The sequence below is a fragment of the Seriola dumerili genome, unplaced genomic scaffold (genome assembly GCF_002260705.1).
Source record: "Seriola dumerili isolate Sdu_G_001 unplaced genomic scaffold, Sdu_1.0 BDQW01000052.1, whole genome shotgun sequence".
Classification (NCBI taxonomy): domain Eukaryota; kingdom Metazoa; phylum Chordata; class Actinopteri; order Carangiformes; family Carangidae; genus Seriola; species Seriola dumerili.
Window position 1 is genome coordinate 10,428,916 of NW_019174307.1, and position 26,003 is coordinate 10,454,918.

The 26,003-nt window shown below is 38.3% G+C and overlaps 3 protein-coding genes across 4 annotated transcripts in view; 2 read left to right on the forward strand and 1 right to left on the reverse strand.

Annotated features, from left to right (window-relative positions):
• The first annotated feature begins 2,885 nt into the window (after positions 1-2,885).
• LOC111218697 (uncharacterized protein C7orf57-like) lies at positions 2,886-6,705 on the forward strand. 2 transcript variants are annotated; one of them, XM_022741111.1, is made up of 8 exons: positions 2,886-2,975; positions 3,193-3,239; positions 3,465-3,629; positions 3,734-3,830; positions 4,179-4,302; positions 4,562-4,641; positions 5,960-6,057; positions 6,362-6,705. In XM_022741111.1, the coding sequence occupies exons 1-8, from the start codon at positions 2,965-2,967 to the stop codon at positions 6,364-6,366; spliced, it is 627 nt and encodes a 208-aa protein (XP_022596832.1). In that variant the 5' UTR covers positions 2,886-2,964; the 3' UTR covers positions 6,367-6,705. The 2 variants fall into 2 exon arrangements, with proteins under 2 accessions (XP_022596832.1, XP_022596833.1); XM_022741112.1 differs by having other exon boundaries at positions 4,182-4,302.
• A 4,118-nt stretch (positions 6,706-10,823) lies between these two features.
• upp2 (uridine phosphorylase 2) lies at positions 10,824-13,619 on the forward strand. Its single transcript, XM_022741361.1, has 7 exons — positions 10,824-10,993; positions 11,188-11,302; positions 11,409-11,567; positions 11,705-11,819; positions 11,964-12,173; positions 12,303-12,449; positions 12,732-13,619. Exons 1-7 carry the CDS (start codon positions 10,941-10,943, stop codon positions 12,872-12,874), a joined length of 942 nt encoding a protein of 313 aa, XP_022597082.1. The 5' UTR covers positions 10,824-10,940; the 3' UTR covers positions 12,875-13,619.
• A 100-nt stretch (positions 13,620-13,719) lies between these two features.
• ccdc148 (coiled-coil domain containing 148) overlaps positions 13,720-26,003 on the reverse strand; it is a 28,117-nt gene continuing 15,833 nt past the window's right edge. Inside the window, exons 10-15 of the mRNA XM_022741360.1 lie at positions 24,875-25,081; positions 18,048-18,188; positions 16,607-16,725; positions 14,840-14,957; positions 14,528-14,662; positions 13,720-13,952 (exon numbers count right to left, since the gene is read on the reverse strand). Of these exons, the coding sequence (XP_022597081.1) occupies positions 13,809-13,952; positions 14,528-14,662; positions 14,840-14,957; positions 16,607-16,725; positions 18,048-18,188; positions 24,875-25,081 (864 nt within the window). The 3' untranslated portion in view covers positions 13,720-13,808. The remainder of the gene's footprint in view (positions 13,953-14,527; positions 14,663-14,839; positions 14,958-16,606; positions 16,726-18,047; positions 18,189-24,874; positions 25,082-26,003) is intronic.

Below are 26,003 nucleotides of genomic sequence, written 5' to 3' on the forward strand. Positions count from 1 at the left end.
TCACAAAGACTATTTTCTGCATTAAGTAAGCTACATTTACTTTTAATACTACTTTCCAATGCAGGACTTTCACTTGTAATGGATTATTTTTACATTGTGCGATTGTAACTTTAATTGAATATAGGATCTGAATACTTTTCCCACCACTTCAACTAAATGTACTTAAGTATCACAAGTCAAAATATTGATTATTCAGAATGGCCACATGCACTCTGTATGTATATTACTGTATATAGTATTGTTTTATGGTCTCTAATGTATTAATGTGTAAGAAACATATTAATGTTGTAGGTGGATGAAGTGAAGCTAACTTGAACTATTTCATATTCTATTGAGACTGGCTGTATTAAGTTTCTAAAGGCTTTTCCAGCTGGTATGTAATATAGTCTTGCTACATAATAAAGCCTTTTAAACTGCATCATGTTACAAGTTTATTTCATATGAAAAATATATGACTCTACAAAGTAATGCTACAGTGTCAAATATGTGAGAAGCAACCAACAAGTAGTGGAATAGAAGTAGTAAGTAACATATCATAGAAATAGACAAACAAATGACATCTTACTTATACTTACGTATAATGTTTGACTTAAAAGTATTCTGATAAACTGTAGGCTTATCTATACCCCTCCTTGCTGTAAAGAAAGAAAATACAGCAAAACCCTAATGAAATATTGCTTCCACTCTGGTATTAGGTGTTATAGTTTTCTTCATCTTGATTCCCCAAATATTTTCCTGGGATACACAGTGCTTTTATGCTAAAGCAAATGTGTCTACTTCCTGTCACAGACTCATTCTTTCTGGCTAGTTTGACGTGTTAGGACCTTTGCTATTTGTTTTTTTTCTGCGCATGTTCTGGTTTCAGCATTCAGGGGGTGAAGAGTTCAGGCTTTTGGGCATATTTCAGACAATAAAAATGGTCGGAATTTTAATAAAAAACATAGTCTGTAAACTGAAAAAATTTAATTAAATAACTTCGAAAAGTGTTTTCAAACATATTATGCTACTATTTATTTATACGTAGAATATCTAAAGTGGCCATTTTATTCTGCTACCATTAGATTTTGCATTAGTTATTTATGCAGGGTTTGGAGCATTAATCAATAATACCAGAAGACTAGTAAGTGCAGGGACATTTTACTCAGTATGGCTGAAAAAAAACTTGGGTTAATAGATAGTCCGATATTCAAAAAGTTCATATTAAGCAGTACATCTCTGACAAAATACTTATGGAGATTAGGCTACTAAAAAGAAATTAAGAGCCGACTGTAGTACCACAGAGAACACATTATGATTTATCTGTAATAAAACCACTGAATATCTTTTCAAATTGCTCTGAAGGCACATTTGCATGAAAAGAGCAAAGTCTCATTTCATAGTGTTCTGTCACTTCTTCTGCAAAGACCTTCCACATATCCATCTTTTCTAAATGTGCAATGCATGAGTGATTTATCAATCATTACTGAACAAACACATTACAAATATTTTTCAGCATTCAAACACACTGTAAATACAACATAGCACCGGTGGTGGAATGCATGTACTTTTACTTTTGATATTTCAAGTACAGGTTACCAGTAATACTTTACCTGAGTAACATTTTCAGTCAGGCCTTGTACTTGTAAAGGAGTATTTTTATATTGCAGTATTGTTACTTTTATTTTAACTTTTTCAAAAAAGGAAAAAGGCTCTGAATACTTCTTTCATCACTGCACAGCACCATAAACATTTATGTTTTGAAAATGTATTGTTTTCTTGTCACTTCACTGAAATTCACTGTTCCTTAGCTCGAGTCACCAAGGACTTCTGGCTTCTAGGCACATTTCAGCATTTTAAGTCTTTGTTTATAGATTTTTTAGGGATATGTTTGTCAAAGGCCTGTTGCCTGCATTTGACATTTGTTTATTCAGCACTGTTATCAGCTCTGTATATATGGATATGAACATAGTCAGTAGGGACTTGAAGTGTTTTTATTAATATGAACTCTCATTTGACTTCTGATGAAAAAATTACCAAAATGTTAAAAGATGCCATGGCACTGTGTTTGCATTGTTCATTTACATGCAAAATAAATTAGCTTAATTTTGTATTTGTGTTTTTTTCATTTACTGGTTACTAAACAAAAAATGTTCAGTACAGTAATTCCTTAATTTCTACATACGCATAAATCATTACTTTAAACTTTTTGTTATTCAAGGGGTTCATGTTAAAACATACCAGATAGAAACATTCCCCTGTAATTACTTATTACATTTGAGTATTAGTGGCTTAAGAAAACAAGACATTTAATTTTCTCATAATATATGTGAAGAAGCTTGCAATTCCATAAATGAATGCTACTAGGCCTGCCCTTTGATTCAGTAGTAATATTGACTAAAAATCCATATTGAAGCCAAGTGCATAAAAAAATATCATTTCGCCAGTTATGCCTCAAGTCTGGACCAGAGCCATTACGGATCCAGTTGCTATCTGGGTCGTGACATTTCATTATAGACTGGACTTGTCAAATCACACAACATTGGTCTTTTTTCTTTTTTTTTTTTTTTTTTAGTTCTTCTGTTTTATAGTTACTGCTACTACTTGTTGACTTTATTATACATTACTTGCGATATATTTTTGTTAATACATTATTAATGTAGTTTTTTTATTCAGGATACAAAAAATATAGGTTATGTCAAGATTCATGTAACACCGATTTGTTCACTATTTCTAACTAACTAACTAACTAACTAACTAACTAACTAACTAACTAACTAACTAACTAACTAACTAACTAACTAACTAACTAACTAACTAACTAACTAACGTATTAACTGACTGACAGTACCGTCGAGTCACCACATCAGCGGAGCAGCAGCTGTACTCTAGGTTTTAATAAATAGCGACAAACCGTTTCCATAGCAACGTGAACTGAAGTTCCAAACAGCAGCAACGGTCCGTGCAGATTCTTACTTTCCTGCCAAAATGTATTCAGAGTAAGTAAAGCGTATCTGAATTTACTCAGAACTGCATTTCAACTCTTTATCCAGAGTAGTCAATGTCGTCACTTGCAATGTGTGTTTAATTTAATGCTTGAATAAACCGGCAGTAGTCAAGTGATGTTAGCTAACTAATGCTAACGTAAATGCAGCTCGTACAAGCTATCATCGGAGAAGTTGACAGTGTACCGGGTTTTGTGTCCGTTTCCACCAGAACATCCCCAGTACTCATGAATAGCGACCTTCAACCAACAAAATCTGGCAAGTACAACTGTTCATACTGACCTAGTTTAGTTACCTCGCGATGCAACCTGCATCGCTATCGTCAACAGTAACACTACTCTGCTGGAACCTGTTTAAGAGATGCTACCACCACTGTGCCATCTACTGGGGCAAGAGTATGGTTTTGCTTGGCAAAGTCCAAATTAAGCATGAAATAGAAATTATTATTTTTTCTTTCGTCATTTTGTCTGTGTGTTTCAACAGGTGTGAAGACGGGGTACAACGCAATAAATAGCCACATCTCCCAGATTCCAGGACTGTCCCCAACCATCAGCACTCTTACCGAGGAGAAAACCCGAGGGCGAAGAGCCGGCGTCCTGGAGAGTGACTCTGACTATGTCAAGCTTGCAAAACAAGGAGGGCATAAGGGTAAAGCCATCCTGTTGCCTTATATCTACACATGTCCTTCTGGCTGGTTAATACTTCTTGCCTACTTTTATTTTCTCCCCCTTTTTTTCTTACTTGTTAAACAGGACTTTTGTGGCATGAGGAAACAATTGCCTCTAAACCCAATTCTTACAAACCTCCAGACTGGTTCTACACTGCATCAGGGGACAACAGCAAACCAAGGTACTTGTAACATTGGTCTTATTATTATCATGCACACTGACATCTAGTCAATTTATGATTAGAAAATACTTCCATCTCCATTACTAACACCATTATTTGCTGTGAATACTACTACTGCAAATACTGCTACTGTAATGATAGTCATGCTACTAAATTATTACACATCTGCTGCCTTTGCTTCTACTTGCTCATGTTTTTGTGACCGTTAATATTGCTACAGCACTGTAAAATAGAAGGAACAATAAAACAATAACAATCAGCCACTCTTGTTACTGTTTATTCTTTGTTATATATTTCAAATATCATTAAGTGACACATTTCATATACCTGTATTGCTTTTTTTTCCAGCAGCCCCATTAACAGTGAAGAGAAAAAAAACCCTAGAGTTTTTCAAACACTAGAACCCCCCTTTGGGACTGACAATATGTCATCCTGGGAGAGAGAGGACAGCAGCAGCAACAGCAAAAAGAAGGTAAACAGAGTAATGCCAGTCATTTAGAGAGTAATTTTGCCACAACATATTCTGTCTCAAGTTCTTTTGTTATGACCTCATGTGACGTTAAAAGTTAAAGGCTTTACTGTTACACACTTCATTTAGTTGTTACTTGATTAGGCAGACCTACTTTGTGGTTCAGGTACTTGTTTGAAGAAATGGAAAAAAAGATATCCTTTTAATATTTACATTCACAAAATGACTACCAAACATTGTGGTTTTGTTTTTGTTACTGCAGAACAACAACATTGATTGCAGCCAGATGGAGAAATTGCAGTCGCCCGACCAGTATCATGCGACCAGCAAATTCAAGAGGATGTAAGTTCATGTGATCACAAGATGGTGCTGTTGTTCTGTGGCTTGTGTCACAGAATGCCACTGTCAGAAACAGCGTTGTAGAAAATAGAATAGATTTATGGACCTGTGATCTTAATATGTCAGACCATATCAGTCATTTTGATTGGAAGTATCTGAATAAAAGGAGTACATGGTTACTGGAGTCATCTACAAAGCAGCTACATTATTATACATACTTGACCTAACAATAATCTATTATGAGTAGTTTTTGTAATTAAGTATGGATATATATCTTTATACATTCCTCTAAATCTGTACTTAGATAGTATAATCAAGGTTTGTTTGCTATGATGAATGTAAGCAATTTCATAATCTGCAGGAAATTTGCATCAGCATAAATTAGTACTTATTAGCATTGCAGCACATCAGATCTGGCTGATCCATATTTCAAAATCTGGGTATTTAAGTGGGCATTATCAGTAAATCTTAGACCATATGTCTCCATGTTGTAGTGACTAATCAGAAACACACATGGGCAGATCGCACACTCTGGTCAGACTAAACAGCACACAGAGCAATGGCTTCTGGACATTTACCTGTGTGTTTGCTTTGGCTCACAGCTGGTCTGTCTGCTGTGTGTTTCCTGTAATTTGGGAAAATATTATTTTGAATGTCAAACCTCAAATAACCTCAAGTACAATTCTACAGAGACCAGACAGAAAAGACTATAGTCCTAGAATATGTATGGTTATGATACTATTTGTCAGTAAGTCCAAAAAGAATCTGCTACAAAAAAAGTCATGTAGGTCCTTCAATCACATTAGTCAAACAAGTAAAAATACCATCAGTTATTTTTGATTAGTGCAGTGCAGTGATCATCAACACACAGTCTTGTGTAAGATACTGCCTTTGTAAACAGAGATTCTATAAATTTCCTGACACAAGACTGACTGGCTGAGTGAAAATAATCATTTATCACCCTTTTTCCTTTATTTTATTTAAGATAAGAAGGCCAAATCTAAGATTACAACACTTGGTCTGAAGGATAGTTGTGTGGAATTGGTTGTACGGTGTAAGATGAAGAGAAATCTAATGTGAATACCAGTTGTTGACTCTGTGTACTTTGTTAGAGGATTACATTTGTAATGAGTAACCAGAGTTTGTTTTGATATATAGTGTTGGAAGGATAAGGTCCATATTTGATGTTTAAACTGTGTCTGTTGTCATCTCGTTATATATCAAACATATTGACAAAAATTATTACATTAGATTGGTATATCTGGTTTTGATGTTCTTTAAAATGCTAATTTAAAATTTGATGTCTTTGGTGTCCTCGCAGAATATTTGACAAGAAACCAGCTCCTGTCGACATGTCTAAGCTGTTGAGCTTTGGTTATGCAGAAGACAACAAACCAATAGCCAACACTGATGTGTCAAGTAAGTTGCACAGTTAAAATCTTCCTGGTCGCCACAAATCATTTCCTTTTTCATTATGCTATCAAAATTTGCCTCTAGTATAATAGAAGGAAATAAAACCAAGCTGTTGAGCAGGGTATTTATTGATTTTATGACTCAATCTGTGGATATAGTACATAATGAAATGTTCACAAAATGTGAGGTGTGAAACTTTTAAGGTTTCAACCATTAAGAATTTATGGTATAGTGTAGAGATTGTTAGTGAATTATATGATAATGATTAGGTGAATGACTCATCTGCTTGTATATATTTCCATGTCAACAGATTAGAAGACTGCCAGTGCGTGGAAAATTCAGATGCTTCCAACAAGAATATTTGCCATCCTCTCCTCTGACAACAATAATTTCTTTACCCCTTCATGCTGAGCCACATCAAATATTTTACATAGTTTCAATTGTGTTGTCATATCAGATGGATTACTCAAGTGTGAAAGTGCTTCACTGAATTAAAGCTAGGACCTTGTATTTATTGTGCCTGTTAGTGGTGCCTCATTAACTGCATTCCTTAAGTTAGGAAGGCACCAGTTAACCCTGTGTTAATTTTTTTTTGCTGTGTCCTGTAACTCTGTAAAAGGCAGCTTTCAGGAATAAAAATAAAATGAAAATGATTCAAAATGTTTCACAATCTTTTTGACTTGCTCGCAGAAGCTGAAATTTGAATAACACTATTATTCCAGAAATTGATGACAATTTATTGTGTCATTGTTTGTGAGTTACAATAATGTGTTTTAACCACCCTCGGAAGCCAAAGGCAAATTTCCACATCCGTGGACAACAAAGATTATTAATATTGTCATCATTATTAATTTTTCTGGGACACATTAAAAGTGTAAAATTGCTCTTGAAGTAAATGATACAATGCACAATTTGATTTAGTTGATTTTTGCAAAATGTACTCTGAACAAACAGCATTTCTGTTGGTTGTGTGTCATTGTTTTGACATGCCAATGTGTTGCATGTCAAAGTCAGAGGTTATCACAGTGTTCTTTGCGAAATCATGTATGTATGTCATACATATAAGTTATGTAACATTCTATCGTGTTATGTAGAGTGGTACACCACACCATTCGTTTCGGACTCTCACTGCTGGCAGTGGCTGCGATTGAAAAGTATTTTTTGCTTAGGAAGGTTCCTAACTGAGTGAAATGACCTGGAAGTATCTAAGTGGCAGCTATGATAAGAGCTGGTTGAATTCTCTAAATGATAAGGAAAGGAGATTCCGTGCTTACTGTCTCATCTCCTTTAGCTTAGGAAACACTGGCCCTTCCATAAGGAAAGGAAAGGTGAAAATGCAACATTTAAAACGATGCACAATTGTAATTTTACTGCAGCAGACCCACGTAAATGTAGAAACAACAGAGCACCTACTTTATGCTTGTGACACGATCACAAAATTTATGGAAATCCTTGTATGATTGGCTGAGTTCCAAATCCATAAATATAGATTTCTTCTTTTTCAAATCCAGTTAGGAGCTATAATGAAGAGCAAGCATATTGAATTTCTAGTCAACACTATTATCATTGTGACAATATACTATATACATAAATTAATTTCATGTCTGAATATAATTTATTATGCCCCCTTCCTTATTTCTATTGAATACATTTTTAACAGCTAAACTCTTTCCACTTATATATTTCTTTTTACATCTTATTTCAACATTTCAATCCTGTTTGTTTTGTTTTTGTGGTTTGGAAAGGAGTATTTAGCATCCATCCGTCATTATAAATAAAGTTGGTTTAAAAAAAAAAAAGCCTAGTGAAAGTGCAGTCTGATTCTCTCTACACCGCTTTTGTCTTTTCCTAAGTCCTTATGCATTCTCCTTTACATCTACCGAACTGATGACATTTTCCATTGAGGTCAAGTAAAGTGGTTATAAAAGGAGATTATTTATTCTCTTTTTAACCATCTTGCACAATCTTCCTGACGATATTAAAGGTAATCTAACCCCATCAAACTTACCCACAGACTTTGACTTACTGGTTTCACTTTTTTGAAAGAAAGATTTGAGCTGAGAGGAGACCTCCAGTCCACTGGGGGCAATCCACTCCCTGTCCTCATACAAAATGTCATTCCAGCCCGGTGTTGAGCTCCAATGAGGAAGGTTCAGCACTTCCTGAGAGAAAGGAGGAGATAGTGAAGGTGGCCTGCACGCATCTTTCCCTTTAGGAGCAACAGCTACACTTTAGGGAGGGAAGATGCATCTACTGTGATCTCCTAGGGCATATCCTGTCAGCCTGTCCATTAAAAGGCGAGGCTCATCAGTGAATGGAGAGTAGCTGGGGAGTCAAACTTCCTCTACTTCAAGACCCTCCTGAGAGCTGACCCATGCCTCGCTCGCCAGCTCTAGTTGCAGTTAGAGCCTCTCCCATCTCCTCCCTGTTCACTCCTTCTCAGAGTCCCCTGATGTGTCTGACGTTCCCTCTACTTGCCTGGATTTGAAGGTTTTCATCAAGGCCCCTGCTACATCCCCACCACTTCATACACAATACGACTTGATCTCCTCCCTGGGGCTCCTCCCTTCTTCTCCCAAAGGCCGCCTCTGCTCCCTGTAGGGAGGCCATGAATCAATACATCCAGGGCTCCCTAGCTATTGGCATCATCCACCCTTCTTCATTTCCTGCTGGTGCTGGATTTTTCTTTGTGAAGAAAGACAAGACTGCGGCTGTGTATCAACTAAATAGGCGTCACCATTAAAAGCAAGTACCCCTCCCACTGGCATATCTGGTGATACCTTTTGGACTTGGTAATGCTTAGTAATGTAGTCTTCCAGTCCTTAGTGAATGATGTTCTTTTAGATATGCTTAACTGCTTTGTGTTTATCTTTGCTTTGTGTTTTTTTCTAAGAGTGAAGACGAACAAGTGCAGCTAATCCTTCAGGTTCTTCAGCGACTGTTGGGGAACCAGTTGTTTTTCAAGACGGAAAAGTTTCACCAGCAGTCAGTCTCTTTCCTGGGATTCAGTTTGTCATATGGAAACATCCAAAGGGACCCTGCCAAGGTTCATGCTGTTGTTGACTGGCCGATATCCACTGGCCGCAAGCCATTACAGAGATTTTTGGGGTTTGACATTTTATATAGCGACCCCTTTACATGCCCTCACATTCCCTGGTTCTAAGTTTCTGTGGAACACTCAAGAGGAAGAGGAATTTCAATAACCTGAAGCACTGGTTTGCCCTTTCTCCCATCCTCACAATGCCAGACCCCAAGCTTCAATTCATCTTCAAGGTTGACGCCTCAGATGTGGGCTTTGGGGAAAAGATACACCCATGTGCTTTGTTTTCCAGAAAGTTGTCTCCAGCACAGAGGAATTATGTTGTGGGTAACCGGGAATTGTTGCAGTCAAGTTGACATTGGAGGACTAGAGACACTGGCTGGAGCAGGCTGAACTGCCATTCCTAGTATGGACTAGGAGAATCCGGATTAGAATTTAACAAGAATCTGGTGTATACCAGAACAGTCATGAGGCTGAATTCATGCCAAGCCAGGTGGGCTCTGTTTTTCAACCATTTTAATTTTACCCTCTCTCATTGCCCCAGCTCGAGGAGCACCACTCAATCCACGGATGCTGGAGTGGGGTCATTCATCCAGGCTCAGCTGCCATCCAGGGGTAAGGCAAAGCATTAGTTTCCTGAAGCAGTGGTTTTGGCCTTCTTTGGTGGAAAATGTGGGGGAGTTTGTCCCAGCCTGACCTGTTTGTGCTCAGAATAAGACTTCACTACAACAACTTTACGGACTGCTTCATCATCTATCGATGCCACAACAACCCTGGTCCCACACATATCTTTGGACCGTAAGACTGGTTTGCCCCAATCCAAAGGTAACACTAGGCCAAAGGTCAGAGCGAGCATTACAATCTGGAGCTCAAGACTGGTCTCAGATGTTTAGTTTCCCAGAATCAATTCCTGTGGAGTCAACTGTTGGTATGGATTGAATATGCACACAATTCTTTTCCTGTTTTCCATCACTGGTCTGTCTCCTTCTCAACATACTGGACATTCTGTCCTTATGTCTGTCATTATGCATATATTCTGCTTTATTTTGTAGCGCTCACCTCTTTTCTTGTTGCTTTTTCTGTCCTCATGTGTTTCCCTTCCTTAACCAGCCACACCTGTTGCAATTTACCAATCATTCACCTGTCCTCGATTATTCTCATAATCATTCATGTGTATGTATACTTGCCTATTTCCCATGCTTCCATGCCAGATTATCTTTGTTCACTTGTGTTCACTGCTTTCTTGGTCTTTCCTAGTGTTTCTTTCTATAGTTTTGCCTTTTAAGTTTCCCTGGTTGATGGGATTTTTGCCAGTTCCCTGCATGCTTTTACTGCCTTTGTTGGACTACCTGTGTATGACCTTAAGCACCATCATTAAAGATTTTGCCTTTTTGAGCTCAGCCTTGTTCCCATCGAGTTTCTCTGCATCTGAGCCTTTGTTTTGTTCCTACCAAAGTTGTCACTAGTTATTCATTAGCTTCATATTGGCAGACATTACAACACAAGCTCACGGTTTTGTAAGGTTCAGTCATAACAGTAATTCACGTCACATTGGTTTTTTTCATTGCTGTTGGATGTGGTTTTGTTTTTGAAGGAACTGAGCCAATAATTTTTCACGTGTTTGCTGTTTGTTTGAGGCTGTCGGAATTTTTTTTTTGTGAGGGACAGATGCTACTCCTCTTTATGGAACCAATCAGTGGCAAGGTCAGAGGTCACTGCTATATAAGCTCTGCAGTCAGACATAACTCTTATTTTAATAACAACTAGCAGCAGCAACAAGTATCTGGAGGATTTACACTTGAAGACATTTTACATATACATTTTTGATTTCATACTGTCTCCTGCAGTCATGGCCCAGATTTTACTTAACCGTATGGGGAATGACCACAATGAGTATATCAAGTAAGTATTTGGGAGCCTCAACTAAACTTTTGTTGACTCTTTTCTTCTTGTTGCTCTTCAAAAGAGCATCTTTCTTCATATGTCTTATGTCATCGTGTTTAATAGACTATTCAGAGACTACACTTAGTGCAGCTAATGGATTTGCTTGAGTGTTCTGTATCATACATTAATATGTGGCACTAAATTGTTCTTAGACCCAGTGTTCAACTGAAAAATCCCTACTTGGACACCATGGAAGAGGATATTCTCTACCACTTCAGTTTGAGCACCAAGACTCACAACCTTCCAGAAATGTTTGGAGATATTAAGGTTTGTGAAATTAGGTCAGATTAAAGAAAATGATTTTGGGTATCCAACTCCAAAAGCTAGAAAACTAAATTCAGGTATCCTTGCTCTCTCTCTGTGTTTTCCATAGTTTGTGTGTGTTGGTGGCAGTGCGACTCGCATGAAGGCCTTTGCCCAGTTCATCCACCAGGAGCTGAAACTGCCTGGAAGCCCAGAGGAAATAAGAAATATCTGTGAGGGGACTGATCGCTATTGCATGTATAAAGTGGGACCAGTGCTGTCTATAAGTGTAAGTATTCCCTAAGTTTCAATGGTGGATGCATTGTGTGTGTGGACTTTACTTGTCTACTAATTATTCATTGCTGTAAGTAATAATTATTTCATGGATGTTCAAAAAAATATTTCCATCCATTGTACGTATTATAGCATGGCATGGGTGTCCCTTCCATATCCATCATGCTACATGAGCTCATCAAACTGCTGCACCATGCCCAGTGTCATGATGTGGTCCTCTTTCGCCTCGGAACATCTGGTGGAGTCGGTAAGAACAGTTGTTGTGTTAAAGGTGACAGAAAACGTTAGCTTTACCTTTCAGAGTGAACAGAATTCTTCAAGTGATGCATGCCAGTACTCCTCTATTCTGGGTATCAGACAGGACTATAATATAGCCCTTTATTGTCTCTAGGTCTGGCTCCAGGGACTGTGGTGATCACAGATAAAGCAGTGGACTATTCCTTCCGTCCCCAGTTTGAGCAAGTGGTTCTTGGTAAAGTTATCACCAGGAATACTGAGCTGGATGAAGGAGTGGCCAATGAGCTTCTGCAGTGCTCTTCGGAGCTTCAAAACTTTCCGGCAGTGATTGGACACACCATGTGCGCCCATGACTTCTATGAAGGTATAAACAGGATGTTATGTTCAGGTTGTTTGTGATCATATTTGGTATTCACCTACAGCACAGGCAAGAACCTCAGCAGGTCACATACATTGCTCAGATGGTGACAGATCCTGTTCTATGTCTCTCTAGGTCAAGGCCGACTGGACGGGGCTCTCTGTTCCTTCTCTCATGAAGAAAAACTAGAGTATCTGAGGGAGGCTCACGAGGCGGGAGTGAGGAATATTGAAATGGAGTCCACCGTGCTTGCTGCTATGTGCCGTGTCTGTGGCCTCAAAGGTATTGTTTTGTTATAAACATTCACACATTCACGCTTTTACATCCTACTTTGCCTATGATCCTTAGCCTACTTTGATACTGGTCAATAATGACATAATTAATTACATAATTTATATGTCATTATTATGCATAATGACATTTGTAGAAAATAGATGTGGAGAATAGATGAGATATGCAGAAAAGTGTCTTGTCTCTACTGACTGATTCTGATTTGACTAACATGAGAACAAAGGACATGAGCTTATACTAAATGACTGTTGATTTATTTTTTTTTCCTTCCAGCGGCTGTGATCTGTGTTACATTACTGAACCGCTTTGATGGAGACCAGATCACTTCCCCTCATGATGTGCTGGTGGAGTACCAGCAGAGACCTCAAGTCTTGGTGTCCCACTTTATCAAGAAACGCCTGGGATATATTGTCTGAGACACCTACATGTTCCATCCCTGGCACAGCATTCCCAAAAGATTGTATATAGCTTTGACTGATATGAGGATATGTAAATGTACTGTACTTAGCATGTTAATATTACACACTTATTTAAAAAGTTAAGATTATTATGATTTCTTTGATGCTAAAATATTGTTGTTTATGTAAGGTAACAGTAATTTTCTAAATATTGTGTTCTGTATGTTGATTTGACTTCAACTTGTAACTGCCAAGAGAAGTCGAAGGTTTTTCAAACTCTTGTACTTTATTTGCCTGTTTCAGCTTGTCACTGGGGTGAAGGACAACTGATTACATTTTTGGGGTAACCCAAGTCTATTGCATAATTATTTTAGCTATAACTACAAATCTAACAGATATAGAGACTATTCCAAATCCTAGGGGGATGCTTGTAGGATCAAGAATCTCACTTCATGTTAATGTTTGGAACAAAAATCGGCAAATTGTGAAAATGTTGGCTAATAATGGGGGTTTGCAGTTTGTTAGTGGTACTGAGTTTTAAATCTTATATGCTTGTTAGATGAGAAGCACTTATTATATTCCTTAGTATTTTCTCTTATGATACAAGAAGATGAAATTACCAGGCACATTATGAACAGGCACTGAACTAGTATTATTATATGTACAGAGAGGTCATTTTCACCTGTTGGATGTACATGTTTATGCTGTATGATACTGTATTCTTGTAGAGTATAAAACCTGCAATAAAGGTAAATAATAGTAATTGCACTGTATCATGTGGTGGTCAATACTGTAGCTGCCAATAACGGATTTCTTTGTACAGTGTGAACTGTCCAACTGTGAATGTTATTCTAACACATTCAGATCAGTAAAATGTATTTATAATCATATAATCTTAATACCTGAAAAATGGTTAGTTGGACTTGATAATATGACCCCAACAAGCCCTTGGTCAGAATTTGAGTATGGATTTTGTGTCTCGTCGAGGTGGTTTGGGGGGCTTGATGACAGACAGAACCTCTTTGGCATATTGGCTGTGGTGCAGACCAGCCTCCCGCAGTGCCTGCTCAACCCGCACTCTTGGATCAGACACAATCTGGAAAACAAATAAAAATGAAAGAAAAAAAAAAACAGTAAATAATATATTTCTAGCTGTTTCGCACTAGATCACACCCACTAGGTTACTATAGTTTGTTTTTATGGTTTATTACACATTTAATACTTGAAACAAGATTAATCACTAATCCTTCATGGTTTGGTACTGGAGGAGAAGATTATCACAGTTTGACAATCATTAGTCATTGCTTGTGTTACACAATAACCACATTCCAACCTGCTCTCCACAATGATGATAAAACCGCAGACCCACACAGACTCTTCAGTACAATGACTGACTTGGTGGCCTTGAGATCAAAGCTGTGTAAACAAGTCTATCAGCCAACCAGCTTGCATAATTTCTCCCACTACAGAGGTCAGTGCCCTGTCTCGCCCAAGATGAACCAAAACATAATGGCTTAATATAATCAAGGAAACTGGGGAGAGAGGCCTTGTAGGTTCATGCTATGTATGTCATAGACAAGGAGTTTGGGGCAAACAATCATATAGCTGTAGAGCTTTTTAAATCATACAAAAGCTAAAGGTTATATGAGGTTAGACATTATCATACCTCACCTGTGTGTCTGTGTATGTGTTAATACTGTAGAGAGGCCTTTGGAGCTCAGACTCCTTTACATTCAAGTGTCGACTCCTCCAAGCCTCTGTATCTGCCATCAACCTCTCTGGGTCTGCCACTGCCACCACCCCAACCTATGATGAATAGGAAAAAAAACATTTTATATAGTGCTAACATACAATTGTCTGCCATAAGGTGGCAGTGATGCCTCGACTCAGATAAGGATGAGTCCAAGTCTTCCCTTGTGGGTCATTTCAACTGACAGAGTAAATTAGAGTGCTTGAGAGGGTTAAGAGCAGATAATGATCCACCTGCTTTCTGAGAGCTTCCAGACGATTCAGTTTCTCTTCTTCTTCTCTCTGATGCTCAAGCTCCCGCGCCTCTCTCTCCTCCCTGCGCCGCTGCAACATATCTGCCCTAAACTGCACCCTAGAGGGAGCACAGAAGGTGTGGACATTAGACCTAGACAGCCCCTCTCTTCCTTTGCCACCGCAATGACCAACATTACCAATCGTTCTTGACACAGCAAGGCTCCAGGCTGTGGAGGGTTTTATGAAGCTGCCAGAGTGCAGCTCCTCTCCCATCATCTGTTTTTATCGCCTTTTCAGGCTCTCATGATTCCTGATTCTTATTCCAGCCAGAGTTCATTCTCGCAGCCAAAGTCAATACTATTATCTGCTATTAATGCCAGTCTCTGTCAGTGTCTGTGGAGAAATGCTAAGCAAATAACACCAAACATGAGATTTTTTTCAAAGGCAGAATTTATTTTTCAAGAGTAACTTAACATCAGGGCGACCTTCCAAATGGTTAGGGGTCCTACCTCAAGGGCTTATGGGTCATTCCCCTATACTCTTCCTGAATGTCCTGTCTGTCGCTACTGATTCTGAATAATAAAGGCAGAAAATGGCCAAAAAAAAACCTTAAAAAATGAGTAACTTAACGTCAGGCTGAATAGCAATGTTTCTGGTTGAAATTTTAAGTGTGTTGCATTTAAGAGGTTGACAAGACTGAGCAAAGAACACAAAGACACTGACACTCTATTGATCTTTTACGTGTATTAATGCTTTGATTGTTGGTTTAATATACATTTTAAATTAATATGTAAATAAATTATAAGATGTATATTCTGATATAAGTGAAGATGAAAAACCTGCCTGTTATTATAATAAAAAAAGGTATTGTCCCCATTAAAATCTAGAGATACCAGTAAAATTGTACCCACAGCCAAGCAACTTACATACAAAGAAAGTAATCTCAGAGGTCAAATTAGTGTATGGCTGCTAAAGATAATTTGGTACATATATGGTGGTGGGTAGTGAATCTATAATAAATGCTATAGCAGTATAGTAGTATAGTAGTACATAAGTTATTAACTAATACCTGTTACCTGGCACACTACTGTTACAGTGAAGCCTAGTATAAACATACTATAATCAAGTTTATTTGAGAAAATGGAGATAGATAACAGCCACATTTAATTAAATGGATGAATAGATCAATCAGTGCTCATATCGATAAACATTGATTATAAAAGTGTAAAAGCCATTTAAAAAAGTCATAAAAATTACAACAGGAGTGGAGTACTGTATTTGGATGCAAGATGCTGTTTATCAGTCTGCATTGGTTGGTCTTTCATTTGATATTCAAGTAATTTAGTATTGCACTTCCATAAAATTGGGTGACTCAGTGGGAATATTAAAAACACCCACGTCTTTCAAATTCCTTATCTTCACTTTGTGATTGATGCTTTCTGGTATAAACTTAAGTCTTCAAGCCAAAGCTGAGATAATGATAATGATAGTGAACATCATCATGGTTGTTTTGTCCGATTAGAAAAATCCACAGAAGACATTATACAGCTGCTTCTACACCCTGAGTTGTATTCCTTACGATTAGTAAACTGATTTTGATATGTACCATCATGCTAAAAATTGTAACATAACTGTATATGTTTTTGTAATACACCTGTGATTGTAAGTGGTTGTAAGCCAGTATGAAAAAAGCTAAATGCATGTCACGTCATGCTTGGTAATGGGCAATAATGTATTAGCTCTTGGGTCCCACGGTGCAACACTCACCTCTTCTTGTCTCTCCTTGCCTGTTCTTCCATGACGCTCCTCAGATAAGCAAGTCTCTCTTGATCTCTCTGCTCCAGCACATCCCTCCTCTTCTGCTGCTTTAAATAAAACTGCCTGACCTGAGGGAAAAACAACAATTTACAAAGAGTTACGACAAAAAGCTCCCAATAATTTGACTTCCACAGAACTCTTAGGATCGTCATGTCCTATCGATTGTGACAGAGCAGTAATCGGATAAGTGTAAATAGAGAGAATGAGATGATATTTCAATGTCTGGCAGACTAATGTACTAAATTACATGGAATACAATGCAGCCTAAATGCTCTCATTAATCAGAGAGTGTCTCAGATCGCCCATGCTCTCCTAGCAGACCCCTGAGGAGAGAGTTAATTAAACAGTCAGACACACACACACACACACATTCTGGTGTAGTTGTACCAGTGAGGACAATAACTAAACTAAATGATCAAAATACCCAGATAATTGTACAAATGTATCTTTTTAAGTTTTATCTCCACGTGTGCCCACAATTAAATACTTAAGACAGCGTAGCCAAAAATGATGAGCAATTTGAAGCTAGTGTAATTTTATCAAGTTGACAACCTAGTGATGGTTTTAATTTAGACAGACCCCCTGATGTCACCAAAGATAATGTGTTTTTATCTATCTAATTCAAGCAAGTTATTTAAATGTTTCCAGAAGTTTAGGACAGCTACATGACAGCTACATAGCAGTACCAGTGTTTCTATTCTAATAAATTTTCAATAATAGGTTCTTTTCCATGAGAAGTCACTTATACACTCATTCACACACGCACCAAAAGCTTATATGCCACATTTATTTTGTTTTTGAGGAGTTCTTTCTTTTCTGTGAAATCACTGATATGTGTGCTGAGTGCCTGGGATCAAGCTGAGCCAATATGACTAATTTCTTTTTTTAACTTATGAGGCTATTTTCTTGGCACGCCATAGACATCCATCTAAACCTAACTCATCTATACCTATTGTCTCCCATTTTAAAATTTAGCAGATAATTCCTGCTGAGGACAGTCCTGTGTTTTTGGTTGACCAGGTCCTCTCCATTTTGAGCTGGCTGTGAGCATCTCAAGTGGGCTGGCTGCATGATAAAGAAGTATTTGAATTTAAAATAAATTACCTTGTAATAAGTTATGCACACAATATATGGATCTTGTAAGCACAGGATAAAAAATGCCATTTATCATCTAGAAAGAATATTTACTGTAATATCTCTTATACAATAATGTATTAAATCAACTCAGTTTTTTTTTTTCAAAAGTTGTGTTTTCTCCCTGGTAACACAGAGAATCCTTTAAATCCAAGTAATGGAATTATACAAATGAGTGAGATTTTAACTTGATTCATGTGCATAAGTGTTGATATTAAGAAGTGCTTTGTGATGGGTTTGATGAAGGTGAGATTACCTTTTCTTTCTGCTGTGACCTGATGGTGGTCTCCCTCTCCTGCTCCTTCTTTAACCTCACCTCTTCCTCCGCTTGTTGTCTAGCAGCTATAGCTGCCTCCAGCTTCGCCACCTCCTCCTGCTGGGCCCGCCACCGCTGCAGCTACAAACACACATCCAAATACACATAGAGGAGAAACAAAAAGCAGATTATTGTCCATCAGCAGCTGTCTTGAAAGAATCATTCATTGGGAGACAACCAGCTGAGCCCCACTGCCATGGTGCCAAAGTGTGGCATGAACTCTTGAAGAGGTGTCACAGCCATCTTTCACACTTTGTGTTAGATCACCTCAGGACCCGTCAAAGCAGTGAATCTTAAAGAAAGCCTGTGTGTTTGAGCCCTATCACAAACAGTTATGCAGCAGCCTCTCTGCGGTGAGCAGGGTATTAAAGTGCTGCATTCCAGTGGGGCAGACGGACTCACAGATCTATCAGGGGAGAGCTCAGGAATCCCTGCGGGACTAAACTACAAATTAACATGGTCTCACACACATTAGCACCAGCGGTATCATCAAGTCATTCATAGATCATCTTCATACTTGACGTCTGCCTGAGAAAAAGCAACAGCTGTGTGTTTGAGAGATAACTTTAAACGATCCAGCCTCTAATCAAGTTCCAGCTTCCAGTGTTGACGCTGGTGATACAACATGCTTCTTTAGTCGCTCTCTATTCTCTTTCTTGACCAGAAGAGCAATCCTGAGCAGTGACAGAGAGTGATGACCGAGTAACGTTGGTGAAAGCACTGCGACAATGTTTATCCTGCTATGTATGCTATGTGTCACTGTTTTTCAGTTATCTTGCACTGTCCATTTGTCCTGTTTTGTACTTCTGCTGCTCTCTCCCTTCCACTGTTAATATGTAATGTGCACCTGTTGATGTTGGCGTTGATTCAAGTACAGCCTTATGTAATAAAACCTTGTGATTGTGAAAGGTCACAGTAATGATTCCAGTGACTACTGGTGTTACCCTGGGGCAAAACATTGGACCCATACAAAAGCTCATTAGCACACTCAATTTCAATATAGATTGAAAAGATGTCTACTAAAATGTGTTAGTCTTTTTTTTTTTTTTTTACTTCATTTTTGGCCATATGAAAAAGTATTCAGTGTATAAAACAAACCATAAAATTTTGAGAAATGAGCAATGCTAATGTTATGTGCTCTAAGTGTTTAGGCTTTATGTTTCGTTTCCCAGTTTAACACTGGATTTCCCCCCCCCGGAAAAATAAAGACTTAAATTGTATTTAAATGGTGTATAGAATCAACTGGAAAGGTAATAAATCTGAAATATATAATAAGTCATATATAGGGTTTCAATACGCATAAAATATCCATATTTCGGAGCTTTGTGGCAGTGTAGTGGTCGCAGATACTGACCATGTAACTGCAATGTCACTCTTTTGGTTCTAGCTGGGGGTCATTCCTACACATAACCCATACTCTCTGCTGTCTTACTTCTTGTCATGTCTCTACTGACAAAAATGGATAATAAATATTTTACAAATATCTATATTTCAATGTCCAAAAGATATTTTCACATCTCCATTGCTCAGTAGAAATTCTGTCTCATAGAATTCCTCAATCTATGTAACCAGAAAACAAATCAAATTATAGATTTTTTTTTTTAATACAGAAAAAGAAGCACAAATAATTAAACCATCTATCAAGCTCCTGTCTGGCCCAGATATGACACCTGCACATTTGCTGTAGTGAACCATGTGCAGTAGAGTGTGTCAACAACCTGCTGGGTGGGTTTGAAAGGCATACTGCATGTTTTGAGACCTACAAACATGTGACTGATAACACTATCTTTGTTTTTTTCCCCACAGCCTCAAAGCTCAGTTGTAGTGTAAGGTCATGTAAGGTAACCAAACTAATATTAAATGTATCTTTTAAGCTTGGATCCACTGTGAACACAGTGAGATCCACAGTGACTGAATGTATTTTGTATGTCTTTCTTGTTTAGGCAGAGATGAAAAGACATTTTAGGGAGCACAAAGGGAATAAAATGGTCATTATGTACAGTCTACAGTAATTTGTCACTGGAATCTCATTTTCTGTGAATTCAAAAGGAAATGGGACACCATCCTTTTTCATGGCAGCAGAGAAAAGACTGCAGAGATGTCAGAATAACAAAAGAATAATAGCCTTTTTATCTGCACACTGCAGCCTGCTAAAATCCTTTGTTAATATAACTGTACAGTTAAAGTAATGTCTTCTGTCGGGGGGCGTTGCAGCAGCCATCAGAACTTTCAATTGCAGGTCATTTAATAACAAAGTTGTGATATATAACAGATGAGTGAAACAGATTAGATATGAACAAATGCAAAGCTACAAATCTCAAACCAGAATCATCGCTGTGAATTAGAACAGCAAACTGGGGAGAATATGTGATATATTTATAAGAACAGTAACACTCCTCCATCTTAGCGACCACTCTGAGTGGCATTAATGACATGTGAGATCTACTGGATCTTTAAAGGGATAAGAAATAATGTCCATTCAGAGTTGAGAAAAATGAAACCATGCAATTATCTTTGTATTTTCACAGCTTGCACAAAAGTAATGTTCCTCAGGGCCATAACAGGTACATCAATTTGTTGAAGAAAAATTATACATATATGAGCAATTACCTCCTCAGAGGGTTGTCAACTGAAACACTGAGTGGCCCACGCACTACCTCAACTTAACTCAAATCTGCTGTGTCCATTCAGCCACCGGAGGGATGAAGAGCCATCCTTGTTTGTCATCAACACTCAGTGACGGGGGATTTGCTAATACAGAGTCGCTAGAGAATACTGCAAGAAGGGCCCACAGATCAACTCAGTATAAGTTGATCTGTAATAGTGCTGTTTATATTGCTCTGTAGTACTAGTACTCTGGAGAGCAGGAAATGAAAAATGAGCTCTTGCAATAAAAGAAAATCTCCCATCTTATATGAAAATCTTTCTTCTTTCAATGGTTATGTCATTTGTCCTGTTGGTCTGCTCATCTCTTTCCCACCTGAAAATGTTGGAACAATCTGCCATCCCTCTAGGCTTTATTTACTCATGTGGAAAACACAATTGCTCATCAAAGATGCCTGGGAGGGAGATATAAGTGGGAGGCAAAATGAAAGCAAGGACAGAATAAAAGGCTGGAATGAACAGTAACACCAAGAACAATGCCAACTAATTACAGCAGCCAGAACACTGCAGAACAAACAGCTGATGACTTGAAAAGAAGCATCTGTCTTTCAGTGATAAATTGGAATGAAATAAGCCATGTCTCATGCATGAAATGTTAACTAGTTATCTTAATCATCCATTTCATTTTACCTTTGACAATAAACACCCTCTTCATTTCCTATACTGTCCATCACACCTGGAGCCTTCTGAAATGAAATAACTGCTATATGATCCGTCCGTGTCCAGACACATGAATCCAGCCAGTCATCTTTGCATGGCCAATCTGAGAGGCTGTGGTCTGTGTAACAGTCTTGCCCTTTCCCAAACAGAGGGATACAAGCTAACTCTGAGATCAATTACCCTGGATTTCTTCCCACTAGATGTCCCTCTGAAGTGTCACACAGCCTCCCTCCCTAATGAGGTCAGAACCAGACCAGCACTGACCAGAACTTGTCCAATACATGCTCTCATCTAAACCCATGGAGGCTCGGAGAATACGAGATGTGGAGAGTTGTTATTTACTGCTTTAACCGACAAGTACCATCACAGCAGCCCTTTAGCTTCTTAATCTTTTTCAAAAAGGTTGTAGCTTAAACCAGTTAACATTGGTGTAAACTGTTGCAAGAGGATCTCAATTAGATTAGTTCAGTTATGTCATTGTAGCAAAGCATCATCTAGACCAGTGATTCCTAACCTGTATTGTTTAACATGTCCCCACAGCTCTATCAAGTCCCCTTTCATTCAAATGTTCTTATGAAGGGATTATAAACTGGATGTACCAATTATATTAAAGTGGATATTGTTGTTTATATAAACAACACAATATATTTCAACTGTTTATCCTCTACTTTTAGCTATTTCGGCTGTTTATCCATACTTTTTGTCAACTATTTTATCTATATCTATATTTTCAAATCAAATCACAATTTCTATTATTTTAGTTGCATTATTTGACTTTAGTTGATTTAATTGGTTAAGCTTTCCACATACCTCCTGTACAAGTATCCCTCTATGTAAAATATACTATGAAGAATCAAGTTAAATATGTGAACTGATCCTTAGTTAAAGATTATGATGATTACCTCCATAAAATCCATGAAATAAAATATAAATAAAGTATATAAATTTGATACATTTAGAGGTGACCTGTCAGCTACATTGCCCTAGCCTTCTGCCAAATCATATTTATGCTACACAGCACATACAATACAATAAAAATTAAATTTAGAGCATAGAAAGGAAGTCGATCTCAAGAGGGGTGAGAGAGTCAGGAGAGTTGCTTGGGTCAGAGGGAGCAGCTGCAGAAAACAAAGCGTTAAAGAAGCAGATGCAACGGGAGGAAATCCATCTTGTCTCACCACTGTTTCGCTGTGCTCTGGTGATAAAGGTAGGGGAAAGAAAAATTGGATGCAAACAGGCGTCCATCTGAGCCTCCACACAAACTCAAATATGTGCCCATGCAATGCATAAACAAAAAATGTGGATCTAGAAAAGTTAAGGGAATTAAAATGTCTGTGATTTTATTTTTCTTATTGCCTCAGAGAGCCATGAAAATAAAACTCAGAAATGTGTTTGCAATAGTGAGAGGCTTATGTTTATATTCTGCTGCAGGTTCATTCTAAATTACTAAAACTCAAAGACCCCTTGTGTTTTCAAAAATACTTTAAAAAAAGAAGCTTGCAGAGACACACTGCTGTCTTGAATAGTCCATTGTTTCAAAAACCTGTGATGCCTTTTTGCAAACACAACTTTGTTGTGCCACTGCCATTGCAGCTGTATCAGAAGAAGCTCCATTCTGACAGAACTGAATGTGAAGTGATCATTCCCCTTGAATTTGCTTCCTCACTTACCTTAGTAGTAAATGGCAATGAACAGCAAAGGATAAAGAGAAAACAGTCCAATTACATGCATAATAAAAGCAAGTCAACAAATCCCCTCCAACATAATGTATTATGTGAGCTAAATTCAAAGAATTTGCAAGCTGTTGATTGTCTAGGAGCAATCTAGGAGCATATTACTTTCAGGTGTTACAGCAAATGTGCAGCAAAACAGATTAAAAGAGACTTAAATACTTAAAAAAATGTTTTTCAAGTATAATTATGGCAATAGGGAAATAATACAATGATGTTATCTTACTCAAACTATCAGGAAGTCACTGGCCTCCTACTGAGACTGCTTAAGCACAAGAACAAAAGAATAATTACTTAATAACTAATAATAACTTTTTTCTTTTTTTTTTTACTATCTACACTCCACAACTGAGTAATGTGCCCTTCACTTTCTTGTCCCTTGTACATGCTGCTGTTTAATGGTGTAATTCCACTTGAGATTGTATTCCTTGAGAATGGCACCTTTATCCTTGAAGATGAAAGAAAGTCTTCATATTAAACTCCATGGAAAAATAATCAATTGCCAACCTCTTTTGAAATTGTCTTCCGGTCCAACAATCTTGTTTTAGATTTAGAGGAAGAGATCTCAGGTATGCTGCAGTAAATAAGAGTGCTGCTGTTCCTACCTTAAGTGTTTATGTTTACAAGCTGCACAGTTAGGCACAGCTTGAGAAATTAAGAAATCAAGAGCCACTTTTTAATTCCACAATTTTGCAGCCTTGCCACAAAATTAAATGATAGCAGTAAAATAAAAGACAGGGAGAAAAAAATCTGATTTGTGTGCAGGCCAATTGCTGTAACTAAGAGAAAGATTGTCATATATTGTTTTCCCCATTGTCCTAACATGGGAACCTGAGAAAAGGTCCCAGCAGTAGGGTTGTTGGTTTGTTAGTTCACCACATAATAAATAAACATTTCTACACTACCCAACTATGTTCAGCCAACTAAGCAACTAAGTTCAACCGGACATGGGTTGTTATCCTCACATAATTTGAAAAAACTAGGCTCAGTGGGGATGGCCCTGACCAATTCTACTTCAGTACATCAGAGTGTCTTGTTATCTGATCAGCCAAAGAATATCTTCTTTTTTTTTTGACTTGCGGGCAAGGAAAATTCAATTCATACAGCACTGCATTAGTAGCACATGGATTTGTTCACATGAATAAATTGTTTGTTGTGTGAATGTGAACTAGCACCCCTCAGAGACAGCAACATCATGTTTGCGAGACCATCTTTAGTAGCTTGTTTGCATTCACAGCCCATCCCAAGTGGCAGCTAAAGCGAGAGATGCTGTCAGGCAGCCTGGTGTAACATGCAACCTCGTCAGCAGATATACTGTACAGAAGCAGGCAGTCAGACAATGCTGCCTGTCTGGTGCCTCACCAGCTCTCACTGCAACTACAAGATGTACATATGTTCTTTTGAGGAAAAGGATTTGATGTTAAATATTCTGTAAACCTTCTCAATTCTGACGAATCCACCAGGAGTGTGAGTGAGTGTCACTTATAAATAAGAACAGTAGAGAAGTACACCACAGAGTCATACTGGGTGGGCTGTGGAAGAGGGAACAAGTATGAAATTGAAGTTATACACATACTTCCTAGTGGGACTAAATATGGGTTGCAGACACAGAACTGCAGCATAATTTTCAACATAAAAAGTGCCGTCTCATAAAGTTGGAAATGTTGCTGAACACGTGACAATTCCTGGTGTGAAGGTATAATAGGCACTAACCTTCTCTCTGAGCCGCAAGCAGATGTCCTGCTGGCTCTGGCGGTCTCTGTGGAGCTCCAGCTCCTCCCGGTGGGTATGTCTTGCCTCTTGTAATGTGACCAGGGCTCTGGCCAGTAGCTCTTCCTGGTCCCGTTGCCACTGCTGGGTCACTACGCTCAACTGTACCTGGGTGAAGCGCTCCCAGTCCCACACGCGTTCATGCTCCATCTTGAAGAAGAACAACAAACATGGAGACGGCATTGTTTATCTCATGGGGTATTAACTGGTATAGTGTATTAGTTGGTCTTATAAGTACTGAACAACTTTAGCCCAAATGGCAACACTGCTGTATTGTACATAGCGTCTTATCAAATTGATGACATGCAAACAGAAATCCAAAAAGACTCCTACATGATACATTACACTGTCTATAATAATGGCAGCAGGACCATAGGGAAAACTCAGTGTCAGGTCTAGCTAGGCTCATGTATAAAATGGTCATTCTCTCCTGGCTCTGAAATATCCTGAAGGAAAACAGTCCTCTTCTGTGTGAGGGCTCCCTGTAGCTATTCATCATTGTGTCAGCACTCACAGAGGCTGCATCACTTGGCTGCTCCATTGGAACAGAGGGAATGATATTCATCTATGGGCTAATAGCGGCTAACTGACGGTGGGATGGCATTAGACGGCTGACTGGTTTTATTGAAAATGAGTGAGCTGACAGACGTGCCAACGGAACCGAAGTGCCAGTGGCAGTCAAGCAAATCCTGTTTATTAATGCACAACTTTGGAACTTGAGGAAGATCCACCCTTTGTTCGTCACTTTCTCCTTCACTACCCTTGCCTTTGTTTGGCTGTTAGGAGAGAGTAAGCCTAAACACAGCATGTGTCTGCATACATGTTTTCATGTTTACCCTTGATATGCAATGTGTGTTTGCACACAGTGCAGCTTGCACTTTAGCCAACATATTACTAAGAGAATATATGTGGAAGCATCTACTGCACTGTGTCTACAGTGCACACTTAAAGTGACATGACACTTCAGCTGCTGCATCCACATTCCCTCTGTGGAGTGCTGTCTCCATGAGGACTGAGAAGTACAAAGAAAATAAAGAAAAAATAAAAATGGCTCCCTGCATATAGTCAGAAA

Excerpts from the sequence above, each read along its gene's own strand:
- LOC111218697 (XM_022741111.1), top strand. Across the intron at positions 3,240-3,464 it reads CCTTCAACCAACAAAATCTG|GTGTGAAGACGGGGTACAAC; the intron begins GCAAGTACAACT and ends GTGTTTCAACAG. Across the intron at positions 4,303-4,561 it reads GCAGCAACAGCAAAAAGAAG|AACAACAACATTGATTGCAG; the intron begins GTAAACAGAGTA and ends TTGTTACTGCAG.
- upp2 (XM_022741361.1), top strand. The coding sequence starts at position 10,941 with ATGGCCCAGATTTTACTTAACCGTATGGGGAATGACCACAATGAGTAT. Across the intron at positions 11,303-11,408 it reads AAATGTTTGGAGATATTAAG|TTTGTGTGTGTTGGTGGCAG; the intron begins GTTTGTGAAATT and ends TGTTTTCCATAG. Across the intron at positions 11,820-11,963 it reads CGGAACATCTGGTGGAGTCG|GTCTGGCTCCAGGGACTGTG; the intron begins GTAAGAACAGTT and ends TATTGTCTCTAG.